The following is a 23,197-nucleotide window of genomic DNA, read 5'->3' as shown; positions in this document are numbered from 1 at the left end:
TGGTTTGTACACCAGGGGCGTTCACACTTCTTAAAACCACATCGACTATTCGTTCTCATGCTACTCCGTACAGCAGCGTTAACACAATATCATGATGATCATGAACACATAGTAGCAGTTCCGTGCAAGTGCTAGCCTAAACCAAGGCAACTAGGTTTTGATAACATATAACATATAATCAAACTGTGATACATGGATATTTCATATTATTAACTGCCAAATCAACATCATCGCATCATTTTGTATATTTATATATCATGAAAATCATTGGCCCGTATACCGGCATTTCATATTTTACCATAGCTTGGCCCGTACGCTGGCAAATTATATCCATAGCTCTGCTCGTACACCAGCAAATCATATCCATTGCTTGGCCCGTATGCCGGCAAATCATAACCATAACTCAACCCGTACGCCAGCAAATCATAACCATAGCTTGGCCCATACGCCGGCAAATGATAACCATAGTACTATTATGTTCCCAGAAAACAGTAATTTATCATAAATTCTACTCATGCCACACAAAATGGGTTTTACAAATAATCAGAATATCTCATCAGTTTCAGCAGTATTTTCCAACATAATACATATTTATATACTTACATTTTTCTAAAATCAAATGCTATAAAATTATACTTATATTTTCATAAACATCTAGCTTAGTTTATCCCCTTATCTGATTCCTGAAAATCCCCTAAGAAAAACAATCCTTCACCTGTAGGGTTCCCCGTTCAACACCCTGAAAATGATATTTCCTAGAACTAAATTTCAGTATTTCTATGCGTACTACACTTCCTACAACTGTCAAGAAGTCAAATATTGAGTAGAAATCCTTACCCTGGATTTGGAATGGATTCTGAACTAGCCCCACCAATGATCCACTCCGGTAGATATGTAGAGAACTTCCTTAGGAGTGTCGTGGTGGCCTCGGATCGTCGAACCGACAAAAGATCGGCCCGAAATCCTAGAAAAAAGTAAGGGGAACCGAAGGAAGAGAAAGAGAAGGGTTCTTGCTTGAAAATGGACTGAAAAATCACGTTTAGGTTTATTTATACACTAGCCTTCGTTGACGAGCCACACCATCTCGTCGATGAGGTCAAGAAGACAATTCGTCGACGAACTCTTCCCTTATCAATGAAATTCAGAGATGCCCAAAACACCCTCTCGGTATCTTCTCGTCAACGAAGCACACCCTCGTTGACGAGCCCAATATGTCTTCGCGTTCATCAACGAGGACCTGCTGTGCTCCCTTTTAATTTCCTTTTTCTTCTTCCTCTTTATTATTTAAATACCATAATTCTTCGAGTCACTACAATGATACTGATACATAATTGTTTCATATTTCATAGAAATATCTGACATGATCATATTTTTATGAATTATTGACATAACATACATATTTATGACATCTACACCAACATAAATCACGGCATCTACGCCGGTATATCATAACATGTAAATCACAGTATCTGCGCTGGCATATCATATCGTATAGATCACAACATCTGCACCGACATATCATATCGTATAGATTACGACATCTGCACCGACATATCATATCATATAGATCACAACATTAGCGCCAGCATATCATATCGTATAGATCACGGCATCTGCGTCGGCATATCATATCGTATAAATCACGGCATCTATGTCGGTATAAAACATAATATATTGAATCTTGATATTTTTGTACTATTTAACTTAATACTTCAAAACCATAGTTCCTGTGTTGTTTTTATAGTTTTTCTGAAAACTGTTATAACATGCTTATTATGAGAAATCATAATATTTCGATATGACATAAATTTCATAGAAAGTCATACTCATGCCACACAAACGTGAAAGTTATTCTAACATAAAATCTAAACTAAAATCATGTTTTCTATTAATATATATATATAAAATCCATTTCCCTGTTCAACAACAGTATTCCCAAACACTATATTATTTCATACATAATTTATGAAAATAAATGTTGTATAATAATAAGTAATTTCATGAAAATGATGATTTAATTTATCCCCTTACCTAACTTACTGAGAAGCCCACAATCTAACCCAAAACTATGCCTGTAGTATTCCTAACTCAACACCCTAAAATTTATATTTTCCCCAACAAAACTTTAGTATTATTTCATCTATTACACTTTCTTCAGTTCAGAAATATCAAATACCTTATAAAACTTAAAATACCCAGCTTACCCAGATTTTGGGATGGTGTCCAAGTTGGCCTAACCAACGATCTATTCCGGCAGACTTGAAGAGAATCTTCCTAGGAGTAACATGACGACTTCCAATAGTCGAACCCGCGAAGAACAAAGCTGGAAATCTAGAGAGAAGGAGAGGGAGACGAAACCTAGAGAGAGAGAGAGAGAGAACCTTGCATGAAAATTTTCTCGCTAAAACCTGAATTTGCAATATTTATAAAGTGCGGATTCGTTGACGAGACATGTGAACTCGTTGACGAATCTATGAAGGGAGTTTGTTGACGAACACTTACCCTCGTCGACGAATTTTAGGCCCTTAAATTAGCCCTCTCGGTAATGTCTAGTCGACGAGACATGCGTACATGTCGACAAGCCCAAGAAGCCTGTTCGTCGATGAATGTTTTGTGCTCGTCGATGAGACCCTGCTGAATACTCTTTTTTGAAATTCCCTTTTTCTCCTTCCTTTAATTATTTAATTACTATAATTTTTCGGGTCTCTACAAGTCTAGCATCTTAGTAAAATGTTGTAAAATGAGTATCTTAAAGTGTACAACCACAGCAAAAATCCACTCTAGTGAAATGAAACATTATGATAATACAAGTGTTCAAAATAAAAAGTTCATTGTTAAAATGAAATAGCCTTTAAGTTTCACAAAAAATCTATCATGTAGAGTTCTCTAAATCTAGATCCTTTAAATAACCTTTTTTTTACTTATTTATAAATAGCCACATGTGATAGACCGATTAAATGAGTATATCTAAAATGATGTAATTTTGAAAAGAGTCTAAATATTTTTCTAAGTTTCAAATGGTACTCATAGTTTCATTTGAACATTGAAAAATATTAAGAAAAGGAAAGAAAAAAAGAGAGGAAGGAATATATTTTTTCATATTTTATTGTCAGCGAAAATTATAAAAAAAAAAAAAAAACATATCAAATCAAAGAATAAAAATATGATTCTACACATCATTAATCCATTATTTTTAAAAATTTTAATTATATTAAAAAATTATTTTTAATAATATTTGACATAGAAAAAAATATGAAATGAAAGAAGAAACTAATAATTCATCTTCTAAAAAATGAGAATACGTCTATCCACAAACCAACGATAACATAATCCTCTCCATTAAAGAACAAGATGATCTCACAATAGACCTTACCTACCACAGAAGAGAGCTATTCCAATACAAAACTTGGTTGGGATATGGCATCAAACACCAATTACTTAGAAGATCTATTATATATATAATAAACTTTATGGCATGGAGGGCAAAATCAGAAGTGGAGCTCATGTAGTCATGTGGGGTGTGAGGTGTAGTGCACCTGAGAGAGAGAGAGAGAGAGAGAGAGAGAGAGAGAGAGAGAGTTGAGTCCAAACAAGGCACTAGGGCCACCACATAAAGAAACAAACAAACAAGACCTATAGCACAAAAATTCTCGTGAATGCGTTTTGCTAGGTTTCTCATGGGGGGCAGACAAGTCTCGTGATGAAGGTCCCTGTCAATCACTCACGGGACCTCTCTCATTTTCTTTGGACGCATAATTTAGAGTTTTGCATAATTTTGGATGTACTTTAATCTATTATCTAGGTTAAGACAGATTAATCCCTGTTTGGTACAATAAAAATTAAAATTAAGGGGTTAAGCACATTAATGAAGAGAGTAAAGGTTTAATTGATTTACATAGTTAGACTTGGTCGAGCCGTCATGCAACTCAAGATAATGAGTTGTAGTTTGTATGAAAGAAAATAAAAAGAGAATTTTTTCATGTCCCAATCAATTTCCTACAATGTTAAATTAGTTTTCGACAAAGTGTAGTAAGTGATGGACAAGCGAAAATGTGAATGTAAGTCTCGACCATTCTCTCTCTCAAAATGACTATTGTGTGCATATGACATTGTATAACTTTAATGTTAGGTTTTATTAGGAAACATGCCTATATACATGTGTTATAAATTAAAAAAAAAATAAAATTGAATACAATGATTTACATGATCCGACTTTACATTTTTACGAAATGTTCATAATTTCCTCAATAAAATTTTTAATACTTCCCACTTGTTACAACCTTCAAGTAAACAACTCATGAAATTCAATCCCATTAGTGACTATAAAGTTGGTTCACTAGAGATGACCACAACTAGGAGTGTACTCAAGTCGAGTCGAGTGAACATAGCAAAATGCTCGGAACTTGATTCAACTCAAAAAATGTTAAGTTTCAAACTCGATTTGAATTCGATTGATTTCATAATTATTAAACTTGAATTCAATTCATTAAAATACTCAAGTAATTCGAATTCGAGAAAAATCGAGTCTACTCGAGTTATAAGATAAGTCAAATACAAATAGTTCGCGATAATATTTGGCTTACTTTGTACCCTAACCACACACCCCTCACCAACTTACAAAGCCCTTTCATAGTGCGCACTCAATGGTCTGCAATATGATATGGTTTTACGCATTCAGCTCACCTTTCCCTATTTTCAGTTAAAATCTTACTGCACTTTCTGCGGATACAATTGTATTTTTCTCTGGAAACCACATTCTCCACTACCAAACATTTGAAAACCAAAACATAAAAACCAGAACAGAACAAACCAAAGCAAAACAAAAACAAAAACTCCTGTGGGCATTGTACAGCACTTGTGATTGTACAGTCTATATATACTCTGCCTATGCAACAGAGCAAATCACATTTTCCTTTTGAGCAATGGAGTTCCGGGCAGGTCTCACGACAATCCAAGTACAACTCACTGCGAACTCTTTCTTTCCCTTCTCAAGTTTTAAAAACTCCTAAACTAGTGAAAACACTTTTGCTTTAGAATCATTTTCCTGGGTGGGTCGATGCAAGTTTGCTGCCGTCAGGAACATTTTTTTTTTTAGTTTTGCTTTGGGGGTTTCAATTTTCCCCCTAATTTCAACTTCTCATCCATAAAATGAGTCCATTCTGTCATTCTTGTGATTGGGTCTTCTCCGTAATCACACAAATTCATTCTCTTTATTGAAATGTTGTACAGGTAGTTGAGGCAATTTCAGTTCTGGCTGTTCTGGTTTTGCTGAGCTCCGGGGGAGTTAAATGCAGAAAAGCCCGTAATTTGGATTCATTCGAGTACTCTGCAATAAGTTGCAGAGCCCACAGTGCATCGTTGACGGATTTTGGTGGAGTCGGCGATGGAATGACGTCGAATACGAAGGCCTTTCAGGCGGCCATTAGTCACTTGAGCCAGTTCAGTTCCGAGGGCGGCTCTCAGCTCTTCGTTCCTCCCGGAAAATGGCTGACGGGTAGCTTCAACCTCACCAGTCACTTTACTCTGTTTCTTCACAAAGATGCCGTTCTTCTGGCTTCTCAGGTCAGTGCTTGGACTGTTATTATTATTATTATTATTATTGTTGTTGTTGTTGTTGTTTTATGAACGTAATTTGTTAAGAAGGGGAGGAAAGCACCAAACCATACCGTTCAGCAGAGCTCACCAAAAGCTACAGATGATGACACCAGCATGAGCAAAACTGCACACACTTCGAACAAAAGATAAAGCCAAAAAAAAAAAGGCAACACAAGCAATCCAATCTGTAGTTTCTGAGCAATTTTCCTGCCTCAGTCATTAGTTAGTCTCTGTTCCAGAAATTTCATCTGGGTTTCACAGTAGAAGTGTTTAAAACCCTCGTAGAGATCTTTGCAGCGTCCTAAAAACTCTTGATTAGCAGTTCGCACCAATGTTATGTTTAGTTTTGCAAAATGGAATGGGGTAGGAAAGGAATGAAATGAAAATTTGAATGCAGGAGATTATGAAATCAAGTACATTCCCTCTGATTCTATTCTATTCTTATGTACCAAATATGCAGTTAGTGCCTAATTTGTTTCCTACTCACTTCTCAACATGAAAACAGGGACCATGTAAAACTCTTCTATGAATTTTTCTCACATTTCATCATGTCTGCTAATCAGTTTCCGCATTTCCTAAATTGGGTATTTGGGTTAGGAGGAGAGCGAATGGCCGGTGATTGAACCCTTGCCATCCTATGGTCGAGGAAGGGATGCAGTGGGTGGGAGGTATGTAAGTCTTATCTTCGGAACCAACCTCACCGATGTCGCGGTAATAGGTATTAAACTCAGAAGGGTGCAATTATGTTCTCAATACTAGGAAGAAATTTTGCAAGTTTTTGTTCACCATATGCGTATGGGTTCCACTTGATTTCAGGGGACAATGGCACCATTGATGGTCAGGGTGAGCTCTGGTGGCAAAAATTCCATGAAGGAAAGCTAAAATACACCAGGCCTTACTTGATTGAGATTATGTACTCTGATAATGTGCAAATATCCAATCTTACATTGGTGAATTCACCATCATGGAATGTTCATCCTGTTTACAGCAGGTTTTTCCACCTCTGGCTCATAGCTTGTGCTGTGTATTTGTAGTTATGTTTTGAATTGCTTTCCTGATTAAGAGAATAAAATGAAATGCAGCAACATTATCGTACAAGGGATTACGATACTTGCACCAGTCACCTCTCCAAACACAGATGGGATTAATCCAGGTTTGTTTCCTAATGAAATTGGAAGCATTTCTCCTTGTATGATCAATTTGCACTGTTAAGTAGCTCATATACTCACAGCAAGAATTACTCTCTGATGATAATTTGACTTGGGGTTTTCTTCATCTGGTTCAGACTCTTGCGCGAACACCCGAATTGAGGACTGTTACATTGTCTCCGGAGATGATTGTGTTGCAGTGAAGAGTGGTTGGGACGAGTATGGAATAGCATTCGGAATGCCAACCCAGAAGCTTATAATCCGACGCCTCACGTGTATCTCTCCATTCAGTGCAGTGATCGCACTGGGCAGTGAGATGTCTGGCGGGATCCAAGATGTGAGGGCAGAAGACATCGTAGCCATCAATTCAGAATCAGGAGTCAGGATCAAGACTGCATCAGGAAGGGGAGGGTTTGTGAGGGACATATATGTTAGGCAGATGACCATGAAAACCATGAAATGGGCGTTTTGGATGACAGGGAATTACGGGTCTCATCCCGACAACAACTACAATCACAACGCACTTCCCATGATCCAGGGGGTTAACTACCGGGACATGGTTGCTGAGAATGTGACAATGGTGGCTAGACTGGAGGGAATTTCTGGGGATCCATTCACCGGAATTTGCATATCAAATGTAACCATTGGAATGGCAAAGAAGGCAAAGAAAGTTCCATGGAATTGCACTGATGTTGCTGGGATTTCTAGTGGGGTGAACCCTAAAGCATGCAATCTCTTGCCTGACCAGGGGCCTGCAGCATGCACTTTTCCAACAGACAGCCTGCCAATTGATAATGTTGAAGTACAGATGTGTTCTTACAGGGTAAAATATTTCTGAAACAGAGGACCATATAGGAAATGTGTATTGGGAGCTTGTTTCCTGGAGAGTTCCTACTAAGCTTTTTTTGTTTTCGGCAAATATGTAAGTACTTAAACCCTTCAGTGCATTGCCAATTATTGGTATGAATGAAGAAGTGTTGCACCATTTAAAATTGTGAAATGATCAGTTATGTTTACCTTGTTGCAATCTTCTACAAAGAGCAAAACTGTTTTTGAATTTTTAACTGCTTCAGCTGTTGAACATTGTTGGAAAAATATGTTAATCTGTCTATTTTAAATGCAATAAAATCAACAAGCTCAAACATAAAATAAACAACAATTAAAATAATATAATGGATCTGAGCCTGTGAGTCATCGGATGTCTGCTGTCCTAAAGATGGTATTGCCTCCTCACGTATGAGTGCTATCAGCAAACACCATCTCCAAGATAAAATCGAGGTTCGGTCTAGATCAATGCCCAAATATAAGTAATATAAAATATAAAATCAATAATGAAGACGAAGAAGAGAGGAGATGCCCAATTATAAGTACATAAAATATAAATCAATAATGATGACGAAGAAGAGAGGAGATGATGTTGTACATGTATGTTTCTCTCATGTGTCACTATCTCTAGATCGATACCCAAATATAAGTAATATAAAATATAAAATCAATAATGAAGAAGAAGAAGAAGATAGGAGACGATGTTGGGTGTGTTTTTCTTGTGTGTAACTATCTCCTTATATAGAGACACGGACACTCTTTTTAAAGGCGACATCTCTTGAAAGACACCTATATCATGAATAGGTATCTTTTATGAAAAGAGGTGCCGTTAAATAATACCTATTTAAATAGGTACCAAAGAGAGGAAGACACAACTATTGTCAATAGATATCTTGAATGCCTATTGAGAAATTTTGAAAATTCTCTAAATTTCCAACATTTCTCCATAGCTAATTCAGAAAAATGGAGAAAAAAGGGCATAATATGTTAAAGAGATTTGACACTATACAAACTCTACCTTAATAAGCAACAAACAGAATGAAATGAGGAGAAAGGAATAGGCCTTGTGACTCACGAAAGTTATTTTTATTTGAGCAAGAAAATCCAGATTGATTACTTATTACAATATCCAGAATATCTGTGCTCCAAGCTCCACAACTCTGAAGGTCACTTGCTATTAATGGAAATAACCTGCCCAGTTTCTTGAACTGCTACAACTTATAAGAGGTTCCTGACCCCAGGAATGTACAATAACATGGACTTGCTCATATTTGGGATTCTAAATCCTTGATCAGTTTGGCTTCATCTCCTTTTACAAGAATTAACAAAAGTTTCAAATGATAAGCACACAAGATTACTGCTTTTTCTAGGAAATCTTACAATGGATGATTGACTATGCATCACATTCATAAGAAAAAGCAATTCCCAATATAGTTCTACAGCATATGCAAAGGGCCATGATCACATTTCTCCTAATGAGTTGGGTCTGGATTGAACTTCACTGATTCCCTCCAGATGAGCTCCTTAATGCTTTCTTCAGTGATTGATGGTTGCTCAAAATCAAAACTGAAAGGCCTCGGGCAAACAGGCTCGTCATTGATGTCGTGGAGAGATGACAAATATGGATGGGAAAGTGCTTCATCAACTGCACACAGATGACAAGCAAATCCATGGAAAGGTGAACAAACTGGACCCAAGTAATAAGCCACTACTGAAAGATGCTACACTTGAAACTTTGGACTCTCATACCTGTAATGCGTTTGCTGGGATCGAAAACAAGCATTTTCTCTAGAAGATCAACTGCCCCAGGAGATTTGCCAGGAAATCTAGCAGAGAATTGTTGCTTTGGGTATTGAGGGAACTGTCTTGCATATCTTCGGGCATTATCACTTCGGAGAAAACCCAAGCTGGCATCATCGGGTGAACCTAGCAGCTTTTAGACAGAAAAAAGAATGCATGTGAAGCGTTACAAGTTCTTCTACTGGAATAAAAACACGGAACTTGTTTCACAACCCTCCATGATAACACCAGGAAAATCTGTTAACAACTTGGTGCTTCTAAGACGTTATGATCATCATTTAAATAATCACTTGATGTAGCATTGTATTGGTAGTATCCAATCCACATCAATGACGAGATATACATATCAATCAAGTACATACAAATGTCATGGTGAGTTCAATGATGAGTAACAGACAAATGTCATGGTGTGTTGCATGAAATATTGCACAACACCTTGATGGCCGGCAATGCAAATTCTGAATGATATAGTTCAATTACATAATAGGAGGTAACATGTGGACAATTCTCAAACTTTAACCTTCTAGCATCAAATAATATTAAATTCTAACACCCCGCAGGAAACATTTAAAGAATATCATTAATAGTTGGATTCTCTGGAAGACAGATTGGACTTCAAAGTTCTTGGGCATGTCCTTGAGAATGGCTACCTACTGATCACCAGCATTTCTCAGCCAGTTGATGCTCCATTGTGATAAGTGATAACAAATGGAAGCTTCCCCAGCAAGTATTTTCAGGAAACTTTATACAGCGCTTGGCCTGAAGCAGCAAGAGGAGGTGAAGTGATAACATCTTTCAAAACAAGAATTTATAGCTTCCCCATCTAAGAGAAAGGAGAATTTCCAAATATAACAAAAACAGATCCCCAGCAATCTGCAAGTAGCTTGAAATTTGGCCAAGGCGGGTTTTTATTGGCTTTATATTGAAGGGGGTGCCAAGAATATCATGGGAAGCTGTGCAAGGTTTGGAGGACTGATGGATGTTGCCCCTAAAGTGGAGGTAGTCAACTGGGACATTACAGTCAGCTAGGGAGACTGATCACATGCTGTTCCACTTTGTGGCCCATGAATTGGGAAAATTCGCATCAAGTCTCTATCTTGAGGCATTGATAGAAACCCAAGCTATGTCATTTTTGCAAGCCAAGAGCTTGCAAAGTTCACAGCACATCGTGAGGTACATAGAATTTTCAGGAAATGTGTAGTTTGTTGGTTTACACTGAAGGCCCCATGAGAAGTGAGAACCCTCTAGAATGGATATTCTAGATAATCCATGAGGCTCATAATTGTTTGTTTTGTATTTATCAATCTTTCAATCCTTGGGGGGGAAAGTAATTGGTATCATAGACACCAAAAAAGCCTCTGTCTTTGTTATAATTACAAAGCAAACTCAAAATTTTTATGAACAAATCATCTCAAAAAATCAGCTGCAACTACCAGTCTTATGGTCTGGCTCAGTGGTATCTGCTCTCTGCCAATTGTAGGTAATTGTAAATTTAGTCCCATAAGGCTCTTGCACCTCAGTTGTAGGTTGATACCCTTTAGGAAGGATGAAGTGCAAGCATGCGTGTATGTTTGCTCCTGGGCTGGGATTATAGTAATTAGAGAAGACTGTTTATGTTGGGGGAGTGGGGAGGTTTGGTAAAATGCAGAAGAGTGGGCACTTACCAAGCATTTTTCAAATTTTGGTTAAGCAATATTTTATCAAAGTAAATGAGCTCAAATCATGGATTGCAGAAAACCACTAGTATGTCTCAGCAGAAACAAATTCACCCGAGAGTCTCAATACCCATACCTCTGTGATTAGCCTCAATTGATGAACATAATCTTTTCCAGGGAATAGAGGCTCTCTGGTCATTATTTCCCCAAGAATGCAACCAACAGACCAAACATCAATTGCAGCAGTGTACTCTGAGCAATTAAGGAGCAACTCTGGTGCCCGATACCATCGAGTGACAACGTATTCAGTCATAAAATCCGTTTCAGATGTTGTCCTTGCCAAACCAAAGTCTCCAATTTTAAGGTCGCAGCTTGCATTCAAAAGCAAATTGCTAGGTTTAAGATCACGATGCAAGACATTTGCTGAATGTACATACTTCAGTCCTCGTAGCAGCTGATACAGAAAGTACTGCAGAGGTCCACAAATATCTCACATACAATTTTCATCCCAAACAAGGTACCCACAACAATTCATAATATTCTACTCAAATTATATAAGATGAATAAAAATTCAATAACATAATTCAAAATTATAAAACAAGAAAATAAATCTTTTTAGTAGTACAGTTGCCACCTAACCTGTGAAAAATTTATGCCATTCTTCCTTGAGAAGATACAAGTGAACAAGCAGTTTATATTTACATAAAAACATTTAATGCTTATGCAAATGCTGAGGTAGCACTTATCCAGTCTGAAACTGAGGCTCGCAGCAGTACAAATTGCTAGATAATCAATGAAAAATGAGTTTTGATTTCAGAAGCTGTTGAATTACAATACCAAACTAATTATTCCATCTATTAGTGCAGCACTAATAAGAGCCCACAAGGCTCACAAGGATTTGTTGCTTTGCAGTAAAAAAAATGTGTCTTAAATGCCATAATGCTCAATTTGGCTATTAAGATGAGATAGGAAAGGAAATTTTACAAGTAAAAAAAATGTGGATTAAAGGCTTAAAATTTTTTTTTCCAGTCTCATTTGTCTTATCAGCACCCAAATGGAGCATTAGTAGAACAGACTAAGGAATTAGAATCATTGATCCTCATTTGGTGACTGGTGAAATTATCGTGAATGAATGACAGCAGTAATACAAATGTAACCCAAATACCTTATACAAAACTGTTGAGCTGAAATGGAAACGGAGCCAGCTTTGATGAGCTGTAAAGAGCCAGCTTTGTTGTGCTGTAGTGTCGGTGCTAATCCCAGCTCACCTCATTGAACCTCATTACCACCTTCCATTTCTATCCATCTCCATCCATCTATATAAATGGAGATGTGTGTGCGTGAAAATATATGTGAGTGTATAATTGAGTTGAAGGTGAGAGAGAGAGAGGTGTGAGAAAGAGTGAGTTGAGTTGAGTAGAGTGCAGTTGCTTCCTCCTCCTCTTGTAATTTCTCCTAGTTTTAGTGAAGGTTGGCGTGCTCCATGGACATAAGTTAGTTTGGGCCGAACCACATTAAATCTTGTTCATTTTGTTTGTTTATTTTATTTGTGGTGTGATTGTTGCTCCTAGATCCCCAAAAATTGGTATCAGAGCCAAATCGGAGGAAAACTGCCAGATCGGAGCAAAACCGCCTCTGCCCAGTATCTCAAAATCAAATTTTGAGCACACCAGCGTGCTCCTTTCAACAAGATGAAGCCAATAGTGCAAATCGGAACTCGAATGGAGGTTCCATGAGCCCACACGCACCCATATGCGCTTCCAGGAGTTCGCATGGTCGTCACGCGCCTTCATAGGTCACCGGCTCGTGACCTCACGCGCCCACACACGCGGTGTGTATCTCACGCATCTACTGCAGCAGCCGACGTCAGTGTGTCCCCGTCAGCATCCGCAGTTCACATCAATTATCCCAATCAGATGACATGTCAGTAGCTAGGACCCACTTTACCAAATCAGCTGCCACAACATCATTTGGGCCCCACCTTGCCATGTCTGCTAGCGGTGTCAACATATTTCGTTAAAAAAGGGACATTCCGTTAAGTTTAATGGAGTTTGACCAGGCTTTTCGGAGTCATTTCAGGTCCGTTTTTTGAACGAGTCGAACCATTTCCAAGGTTTTCAACTATTTTGGATCCAACCGTCTTGTCTATTTGAGCTAATTCCATCTCTAGATAGGTGAATCAAGATGTCGAACGAAAAGATCTCAAAGATCGAGATGTTTGACGACATCAATTTCGGTTTTTGGAAGATGCAAATCGAGGACTATTTGTTTGGTAAGGAGTTGCACTTACCACTAAAGGGAAAGCCAGAATCCATGAAGGATGACGAGTGGGAGTTGCTTGACTGGAAGGCTCTCGGAGCTATTAGGATGACGCTGGCAAAGTCTGTTGCCTTCAACATCAAGCACATGACAACCACTAAATCACCGATGGATGCACTTTCCAACATGTATGAGCAGCCATCAACCGCCAATAAGGTACACTTAATGAAAAAGTTGTTTACCATGTACATGCCTGCAGGTGAAAATTTTAGTAAACATCTGAGCAATTTCAATGAGCTCTTAGATCAACTCGTCTCAGTTGAAATCACGTTTGACAGTGAAATTCGTGTCTTGTTGATTCTTAGTCAGCTACCTGAGAGTTGGAAAAGTATCGTTACTGCAATCAGTAGCTCCGCAGGAAAATCAAAGCTGAAGTATGACGAGATCGGCATGATTTTGACGGAAGAGATCAGGATACATTCAAACAATGCTTCCATTTCAAGTTCAGCCTTGAACGTGGAAAGCCGAGGGAAAGATTTATGGAAAGGAAGTGGACATGGGTGATCAAACAATCGTGGCAGATTTAGGACCAGACGGTCTAGATCGTGAATTTTCAGAGGTTCCCAGGGCACGAAGAAGATTGAGTGCTAGAACTGTGGAAAGACCAGGCATTACAAAAATCAGTGCAAAGGTCTAAGGAAAGAATATGAGGCGAAGACAGAAGCAAATGTTGCTTCAAAAAAAGGTGATATGTTGATATGTTCTTTGGAGAGCAAGGAGTCTTGGGTCTTCGCTTCTGGAGCCTCATTTCATGCCCCTTGTAGTATAGATTGCCTACAGGAGTATATACCAAGTGATTATAGCAAAAGTATACCTTGACAATGATCAACCTTGCAACATAGTCGGCAAAGGAATTATGAAGATCAAGATGAACAGGTCCGTATGGAAGCTGAAGGATGTCAAATATATTCCAGACCTGAGAAAGAACTTAATCTTAGTTGGACAACTGGCAAATGAGGGATACACCACAACATTCATTGGCGATGAATGGAAGATATCAAAGGGTGCACTGACGATTGCACAAGGTAAAAAAAGTAAAACACTTTATGTGACCTCCAATGTCTACATGTCTATTTCAGTTGTTACAGGAAATGACGATAACAACATTTGGCACCAATGACTCGGTCACATGAGCGAGAAGGGATTTAGGGTGATGCACTCAAAGGAAAAATTGAATGATCTACGATCAGTAGAGATTGACATGTGCGAGGATTGCATACTCGGAAAACAGAAGAGAGACAGTTGCCAGAGATACACCTGTACCCCAAAAAAGGAGAGACGTGAACTAGTCTATTCAGACGTATGGGGACTGGCGACCGTCTCATCCACAGTGGAAGGAATTACTTCGTGACATTTATCAAAGATCATTCTCAGAAGGTATGAGTTTACTTTTTGAAATATAAATCAGATGTCTTTGATGCTTTCGAAATATGGAAAGCAATGGTTGAAAATAAAACTTTTTAAAAATCAAGAAGCTAAGAACCGACAACGGTGGTAAGTATGAAGACACCAGATTCAAGAAATTCTACTATGAGCATGGTATCAGGATGGAAAGAACTGTACCAGGTACGCCCTAACACAACGGCGTAGCCGAGCGGATGAACCGATCGTTGATTGAAAGAGCCAGAAGCATGTGTATACAGTCAAGCCTACCAAAGCAGTTATGGGCAAAGGCAGTCAACGCAGTAGCATACTTGATCAACAAGAGACCATCAATACCATTGGACCACAGACTACTAGAAAAAGTATGGAGTGGAAAAGAGGTAAGACTTTCACATTTGAATGTTTTTAGTTGTGTTGCATATGTGCATATTAGTGATCATGTTAGAAACAAACTTGATCCAAAGTCCTGGAAATGCACCTTCGTCGATTACGGTGAAGGTGAGTATGGGTATCGCATTTAAGACGATGAAAACAAGAAGGTAATTAGAAGCAGAGACGTGATCTTCAATGAAAAAGTGATGTACAAGGACAGACACACAACAGAATTCACAGAACCAGTTCAAAATGAAAAAACCTATGTAGACTTGGATAATGTCCTAGAATGTGTTGGGACACAACAGCAAAACGCCAAAAATCCTCAAGCAGAGGAACCTGTGGAGCAGATCGTTGCACCACCGCCTCCTACTCCAGCTCCGAAGTTTAGGAGATCTTTTTGGCCCCATATACCAAATAAAAGGTATTTGGATTATTTACTTCTTACAAATGGAGGAGAACCCGAATGCTATGATAAAGCATGTCACGCAGGAGATTCGAACAAGTGGGAGCTTGCGATGAAGGACAAGATGTAGTCCCTCACTTCCAACAAAAAATAGGAACTAGTTAAGTTGCCAAAAGGTAAGAAGGTTCTTCACTACAAGTGGGTGTACATAATCAAAGAGGAGCATGATGGCTCCAGGAAGTACAAAGCCCGGTTGGTAGTCAAAGGCTTCAAATAGAATGAAGGAATTGACTATATCGACATCTTTGCATCAATTGTGAAGCTAACAACCATCAAATCAGTCTTGAGCATTGTTGCCTCGGAGGGCCTACATCTCGAGTAGTTGGATGTGAAGACGACATTTCTTCATAGTGAATTAGATGAGCAGATTTACATGTACAAGCTAGAAGGATTCTTAGTGAAAGATAAAGAGAATTGTGTGCAGATTGAAGAAGAGTTTGTACGGTCTCAAACAAGCTCCCTGGCAATGGTACCGAAAATTTGACGACTTTATGCGCAAGAAAGATTTTCATTAGTGTAATGCCGACCACTGTTGCTATTTCAAGAGGTATTAGTCTAGCTATATCATTATATTGCTATATGTCGATGACATGCTAGTCGCAGGACCAGATATAGAAGAGATCAGAAAATTGAAGCAACAATTGTCAGAGGAGTTTGACATGAAGGACTTGGATTCAGCGAAGCAAATACTTGGGATGCAGATCTCTAGAGATAAGCAACAGGGAACATTGCGGTTATCTCAGTAGGAGTATATTAGCCGTGTTTTATAAAGATTCAACATGAGCAGCGTTAAATACACCATTGGCCGGTCACTTCCGCCTCTCCGAGGATCAGGCTCCCCAGACAGATGAAGAGAAGGACTTCATGGCTAAGGTACCTTACGCCTCAATTAATGGAAGTCTCATGTATGCCATGGTTTGTACCAGACCAGACATTAGTCAAGCAGTGGAAGCTGTCAGCAGGTTCATGTCAAAACTAGGGAAAACTCACTAGGAAGCAGTGAAGTGGATCTTGAGGTACCCACGTGGCACTATTGATAAGTGCCTATGTTTCGGCAAAGGAGATTTAAAAATTCAAGGTTATGTTGATGTCGATTTTGTTGGTGAAGTTGATCACCGCAGAAGCACCACCAAATATGTGTTTCACTGTTGGCACAAAAACTTTTAGTTGGATGTCACAGATACAAAAGATTGTTGCCCTATCCACTACAGAAGTTGAGTACATAGCAATGACAGAAGCCAGCAAAGAGATGATTTGGCTTCAAGGTTTGTTGACAGAGTTCGGAATAAAGCAGGTGAGAAATGTTTTGCATAGCGACAGTTAGAGTGCGATACATCTGGTAAAGAACTCTGCATTTCATTCAAGAATCAAACACATTGGACTTCATTATCACTTCGTCAAATCTCTGTTAGAGGACGGAGTGCTGACACTTGAAAAAATCCAAGGTAGCAGGAATCCAACAAATAATGTTGATAAAGGTGGTGACTATAGAGAAGCTAAAGTTATGCTCAACTTCAGTTGGTCTTCATGCTTGAAGACAAATTTGAGCACATCATTTACCTATATACTTGTTGAGATGGTGTCACCATCTCCAAGTGGGAGATTGTTGAGTTGAAATGGAAACGGAGCCAGATTTGATGAGCTGTAAAGAGCCAGCTTTGTTGTGCTCATGGTCTTAAATTTCCACGAAATTGTCGAAATTTTCGTCAAAATTTCCGATTTCCATCACCCTCGAAATCGAAATGGCAATCGATTTCCGTCTTGCATAATTTCCATTGAAATCTCAATGAATCATCCGAAATTTATCAAAATCTCGAAATTTGTTGAAATTTTAACTATACAATGAAATTTTATCAGAATTCAAATGAGAGATTTAAGAGTGAAGTGAAATTTCTCTTTTAATTGATTTTATTGAAACAAAAGATTATTACAAGTTCTTTTGAAATTATATGAAAAAATAAACTTACAGTAACATTTTATTTAGCCATTCATGTCTACATTATCATTATTTGTATAAGAAATAATATTTAAATTATTTATGAATTTAATTTGTATTAACTGAATATGTTTAATGTGCATTATCTTACAAATATGTTTGATACATATACTATTTTACAACTTTTCCACCTCATGCAAAACAAAGATGTATTTAATTTGTAATATATTAGTCCTAAAACTTATATTATTATGTTTGTTAACCATTTCTAAAGTTTCACAAAGAATTCCATACTTTGCTACTAATTTCCGTTATTTTTTCAAATCGAAATCGAAATTGACATCGAAATCAAAATTTCCGTACTTTTGGAGCTTCGAAATTTGAGTCGAAATCGAAATTTAAGACCTTGGTTGTGCTGTGGTGTCGGTGCTAATCCTAGCTCACCTCATTGAACCTCATTACCACCTTCCATTTCTATCCATCTCCATCCATATAAATAAATGGAGATGCGTGTGCATGAAAATATATGTGAGTGTATAATTGAGTTGCGGGTGAGAGAAAGAGAGAGAGGTGTGAGAAAGAGTGAGTTGAGTTGAGTGGAGTGCAGTTGCCTCTTCCTCCTCTTGTATTTTCACCTAGTTTTAGTGAAGGTTGGTGTGCTCCGTGAATGTAGGCCAGTTGGGGCTGAACCAGGTTAAATCTTGGTGTTCATTTTGCTGGTTTATTTTATTTGTGGTGTGATTGTTGCTCCTAGATCCCCAGCAAAAACCTCTGAGGAATGACATGCGAATGTGAGAACATCAAGATTTAAGTAAAATTTTCTGACATTTGATTCAAACTTAATATTAACAAGCCAATAGGAATTTTAAAATTTCAACATCAAAACTATCCAAGGATTTCTTCTTTATGTTTGTACTAGATTATCACTATAAACAAGTGGATCCAACTATGCAGCAAGCATGTTATGTGCAATGGTTCAAAGATAACATAAGATGCTTACTAGGTTTATATTTAAAGTTTCTCCTTGTTGCTTGCTGTATCAGGATTTTCTAATAATGTAAAGCCGTTTCAATTTATAACAATCACCAATTTACTACCCAGTCTTCCTTTTTCTGCTTCTGTTTGGCTTTATTGGGTTTCAACTACTTTCTGTTAGAGAGAAAAGTTAATCAGAATACACCCTTCAATTTTAAAAGGTAAAAAAGTAGAAGTCATGTGGCGGCTAAAACTAAATGTTGCTAAATTCTCAAGCCCCATTTTTAGATAAAAATTATTCTTTTTTTTTCTTTTTTGGTTTAGAAAAGGAGATGGAAATATTTAAGCTATAAGGATTTACTCTAATTAGTTACAAGGAACAAAAAATAATAGGATAAGGCCCTAGTAGTATTTTGTGACAAACCTGACAATGGTCATCTGTCAACGATTGGTTAGAATGAATTATGTGATGGAGATCAGTGTCCATCAATTCATAAACAATGTAAACATCATTGAAGGTCTCCTTCTTTGGGGGTCTTATTATATCTTTGATGGCAATAACCTGCAGCAAGGAAATGAATAGTAATATCATCTTTGTACACATACAGAAGCAGTAATAATTATAGCATTGCATCCACACACAAAAATGTATCAAACAATTTACAAACCAATAATGCAGTCAAGAAAATCCTGAAGACCAACTACCATTTGACAATCGACATTAAGAAGTTTTAAAAGCATGTGGACCAACTGAATCAAAATACAAGAAAATAACATAAATTGACGCTCACCAAACGACTAAAACTGCATGATAATATTCTGATGTGGACAATGAGTGGTCATGGTTTTGAATGATTATGAGAAATATTTCACAAAATAACATCAGATGGTTGCAGAAAGTCATTTTGACCACATTTGGTGGTAGAAGTGATTGTGCTGCAGTTTCAAAAGGCAAAGCTAACACTTCACAAATTTCCAGAAATACTACTTTCCAAGGGAGAGAAGGAAATTTTTGGCAGTGCACCCATTAATAGTGTGGAAATATTGAAGCTTTAGGAAATGCTTAGGAGTATTATTCTTTGTTATCAAATCATAATGTTATTTTACTGCAAATCCATGTATGAACTTATTCTATGTTTGTATATCAGCTTTTGACTAATTTAGCAAGTCTAAACTTGATTAAGAACTCTCTAATCAGGCTCAGAATGATGTTCCTTTCTAACCAACAGCAATCTTGGGAAGAACCATAACAATCCTGTGCAAATGCTGGAAAAACTTATTATTGATATAATGCAGGAGAACCACAACAATAATCTATATATATATATATATATATATATATATATATATATATATATATATATATATACATATATATGTATATATATAGTAAGGTAATTGACCTTACATTCTCATGATCCATGTGGCGAAGAAGCTTAATTTCTCTTAATGTCCTCTTGGCATCTATTTGGTTGTCAAATGCATTACCAACTTTCTTAATGGCAACCTCCTCATGTGTTTCTGAATTCACAGCAGCACTGAAAAGAATGGAATCAGGTTATCCTCCATTGTATTATCAAACATGCAACATGTCAAAATAACCAAAATTCTGGTTTTAGAGTTCCCTACTTAGAATCAGTATAGCATCTTACACTATCATGCCTGTATGACATTAATATGGTATTATGCACAACTATTTATAAAATAAAGGATATCATACAAATAGGAGTGAATGAGTGCAAGTTATTAGGGTTATCTGTCAAGTTTGCAGCTCATTATCATTTCCAACCATTTTTGTCTCATGTTTTTAACTGTTCATTAATATTTTAGAACATTTTGGGCAATCCCTAAGGGTTCAAAGACATAAAGCATATCAATGGTTGCTATAGCATTTCTATTTTACCAGTCATATTTATAGGTTGGTTTCTGTGTTAAAGGTTGTCTGCTTTAGGAATCTATATTTTACATGTTTCAATTATTTTCTGAAGAGTTTTCAGTCTATCAACAACTATTAATGATGTATATCAAATATTGGATGAACGAAACATTTCAATCTTGATATTTGGCACTGTGCATGCAAATATAATATCTATAGAGGAAAATAGATATTATGCCTATTATAGCTTCCGACTCTTTCTTCAACACAATTAAATTCCCATTTTGAATTTATCTTGGCTCCAGTTGTTACCTCAACCCTAATTCCAAAGGAAGGTGCACACACACACATGCACATGCGTGTGTGTGTGTGTGTGTGTGTGTGAGAGAGAGAGAGAGAGAGAGAGAGAGAGAGAGAGGTTCTGTCATGAAATCAGGCATCAAAATATATAATTGAAATACAAAAAAAAAGCTATGTCAGATCAAATCAAGCCAAAATAAAACAGAAGTCCATGCATACAGAACCAGCCTTATTATTCAAAAGCTTTAATCATGAGTCCAGGTTCCAGAATTGGGAACATGACTGAGATCAATGGCTTGCAAGAAGACATTCAAGCTTGGGATGCATAAAATTTATTATTATTATTTTTTAAAAAATGAGGCTCCAATCTTATATGCAGCTGCATGGACAGAAAATAAGGATTGCCCCTGGAAGATTATCATAGCAGCTGATTCCAACTGATGCTGTAAAACTATTTAGTACTAGTGGTGGTGATCTCAGAAAAACATATTTTCATAGCGTTTGATGTTTGCCTTCCAAGAACATGGCTGATGTTACCAGGACAACACACTATTAATGCATGCGACAAGTTATAAACGATTGATCTAAAATGAAGGAAACCTACTCTAGAAAGTTAAAGATCATTTGCAAAGTTGTCTTGTTAGAACCAAGTCAAATTTATCTCTTATCTTTGTTTTTAGTAGTTGTCATTTAGAAAAAGCAAGTAAAGGTCTTCTTGGGAAAAAGAAATTGGGCATAGATGTATTGGGGAAGTCAAGTTGCCTTCCGAATGCACAGAACATACTTTAACAGTGAATTGGTGATGAAGGAGGCATCCTATGCAGCTATGCTTTGAGCCACATACCAGTTCTGGAATGAGCTGATAAAAATCAAATATTATCGTGAACAAAGAAATCTCCAATTGAGATGTGCATCTATGAATGATATTCCACCATGTTCATGATATGTACAAATATGAATAGCACCATCTTTCATAAAAATATATTACATGATTACCCATTCACCCAAAATTGGACATGCACGCTAGAAAAATGAATTCAACTCGATTACAGTGTGGGATGGATTGATTCTGATATCTGCAAGCTTGCAGACGCCACAATCCACTTTAAAAGCACCCACTACCCACCCAGTACCCAATCGAAATAGAGCCAGAACACCGATAGAACGATCAAACTATGAATCATGAGCTTTCACAGAACAAAACGGAATGAACCACATGTAGAACACACATGAACCGACCCACAAAGAAACGAATCGTCGAAACAATATAAACGCCTTACCAGACAAGGCCACTTGCTCCTCTACCAACGGGGCGAATCGGAGGAACATACTTAGCTGAGACCTCAAACAAGTTACCATACACATTGTACTGAACGTATCGACCTCCATGTGTGAGCACTCCTCTGATGTTGCCATCTCCCGAAGCAGAGCTTGAGTGCGTAGCCATGCTCACCCCCACAAGACACAGTTCCCAAAAAATACTGAAACCCAGAAAGAGGGTTTAAGGCTTTCTCTGGCGGAGGGGATAGAGTTCCGGAAGGTTGAAAATGAGATGCATTGGCATGAGAGGCTGTGATGCGTGGAACTGTGAATACAACTTCCTTTTAACCAAACCGCCCACTTTCGATCAGAAAATTGTTTGAAAATCCGTGAAGAGAAGAAGAACTTTTAATTGCTTTTTCTGTGGGGGGGGGGAGTCGGTATATAACTGAAATTAGAATATATAGGATGCTTCTGAGGGGGAGGTGGGCTGATGCAGCTCACATGATCGTGTATGAACAGCCGTTCATCTGGCCCCGGGAAAATTTTCAGTTTTCAAATTCTTTATCATGTCAGTCCAAATTTAAAATCTGAAATCAATACTCCTAAATAAAAATTTAGAACTAATGTTTTGGATTCTAATTTGAAAGAGAGTAGGAGCACTGCATTTGAGAGAAAGGTTTCGAATTTTGGATTTAAATTTGGATGGATTTGGGTAAAATTTAATATAAATTTATATTATATATTTTTTCAAATCCTATGCCTCTGCCAAACATAGAGTAAGTATTAACAATGCATATCGACAGTTACATCAAACCGTCGACAATCACATTTGTCCGCTGCAAATTTAAATGACGAAGATTCGAGACAAATTATCACAATAAAGAATAAGAAGCGTCAAGGATCCAATGCTAACAAATACACGAAGAACAATGGTATTTTTATTTAATAGTTGAGCCGTGAACACTGAGTGCTTTAGAGAGGATACAATCAAGAGAATGGAATTAAATTTATCACTTGATTTGATCATCTTTCCATTCAAATCTTCATTACATTCCAAACATGATGTAATATCAATCCACTAAGAAATATGAAAATGGAACCTTGAATTTAGAAATATATAAAACTACACAAAATTCAATATAACTTCTTAAAATGTTACACATTTGATACTGCCTAACCCAAGCTTAATTTTAGGTTTCCAATTGCAGCAATTTTTTTTTTTTTTTAAATAAAGGTAATCAAGAGTAACTTCATCACCAAAAAAAAAAATGATGCGTCATGTTA

The 23,197-nt window shown here is 37.3% G+C and overlaps 2 protein-coding genes across 2 annotated transcripts; one reads left to right on the top strand and one right to left on the bottom strand.

Moving 5' to 3' along the window:
- The first annotated feature begins 4,660 nt into the window (after positions 1 to 4,660).
- On the top strand, positions 4,661 to 7,770 carry LOC131157150 (probable polygalacturonase). The gene is made up of 6 exons (XM_058111069.1): positions 4,661 to 4,955; positions 5,230 to 5,562; positions 6,193 to 6,313; positions 6,412 to 6,586; positions 6,678 to 6,748; positions 6,881 to 7,770. Exons 1-6 carry the CDS (start codon positions 4,923 to 4,925, stop codon positions 7,579 to 7,581), a joined length of 1,434 nt encoding a protein of 477 aa, XP_057967052.1. The 5' UTR covers positions 4,661 to 4,922; the 3' UTR covers positions 7,582 to 7,770.
- Positions 7,771 to 8,635: 865 nt separating this feature from the next.
- Positions 8,636 to 22,458, bottom strand: LOC131157149 (mitogen-activated protein kinase 2). Its single transcript, XM_058111068.1, has 6 exons — positions 21,931 to 22,458; positions 19,883 to 20,012; positions 18,899 to 19,036; positions 11,160 to 11,492; positions 9,318 to 9,501; positions 8,636 to 9,213 (listed from the first exon to the last, which is right to left on the bottom strand). Exons 1-6 carry the CDS (start codon positions 22,095 to 22,097, stop codon positions 9,041 to 9,043), a joined length of 1,125 nt encoding a protein of 374 aa, XP_057967051.1. The 5' UTR covers positions 22,098 to 22,458; the 3' UTR covers positions 8,636 to 9,040.
- Between the last annotated feature and the right edge of the window lie 739 nt (positions 22,459 to 23,197).

Source organism: Malania oleifera, chromosome 6 (genome assembly GCF_029873635.1).
Source record: "Malania oleifera isolate guangnan ecotype guangnan chromosome 6, ASM2987363v1, whole genome shotgun sequence".
NCBI classification, from domain to species: domain Eukaryota; kingdom Viridiplantae; phylum Streptophyta; class Magnoliopsida; order Santalales; family Ximeniaceae; genus Malania; species Malania oleifera.
This window is presented reverse-complemented; position numbering and strand designations above follow the sequence as displayed.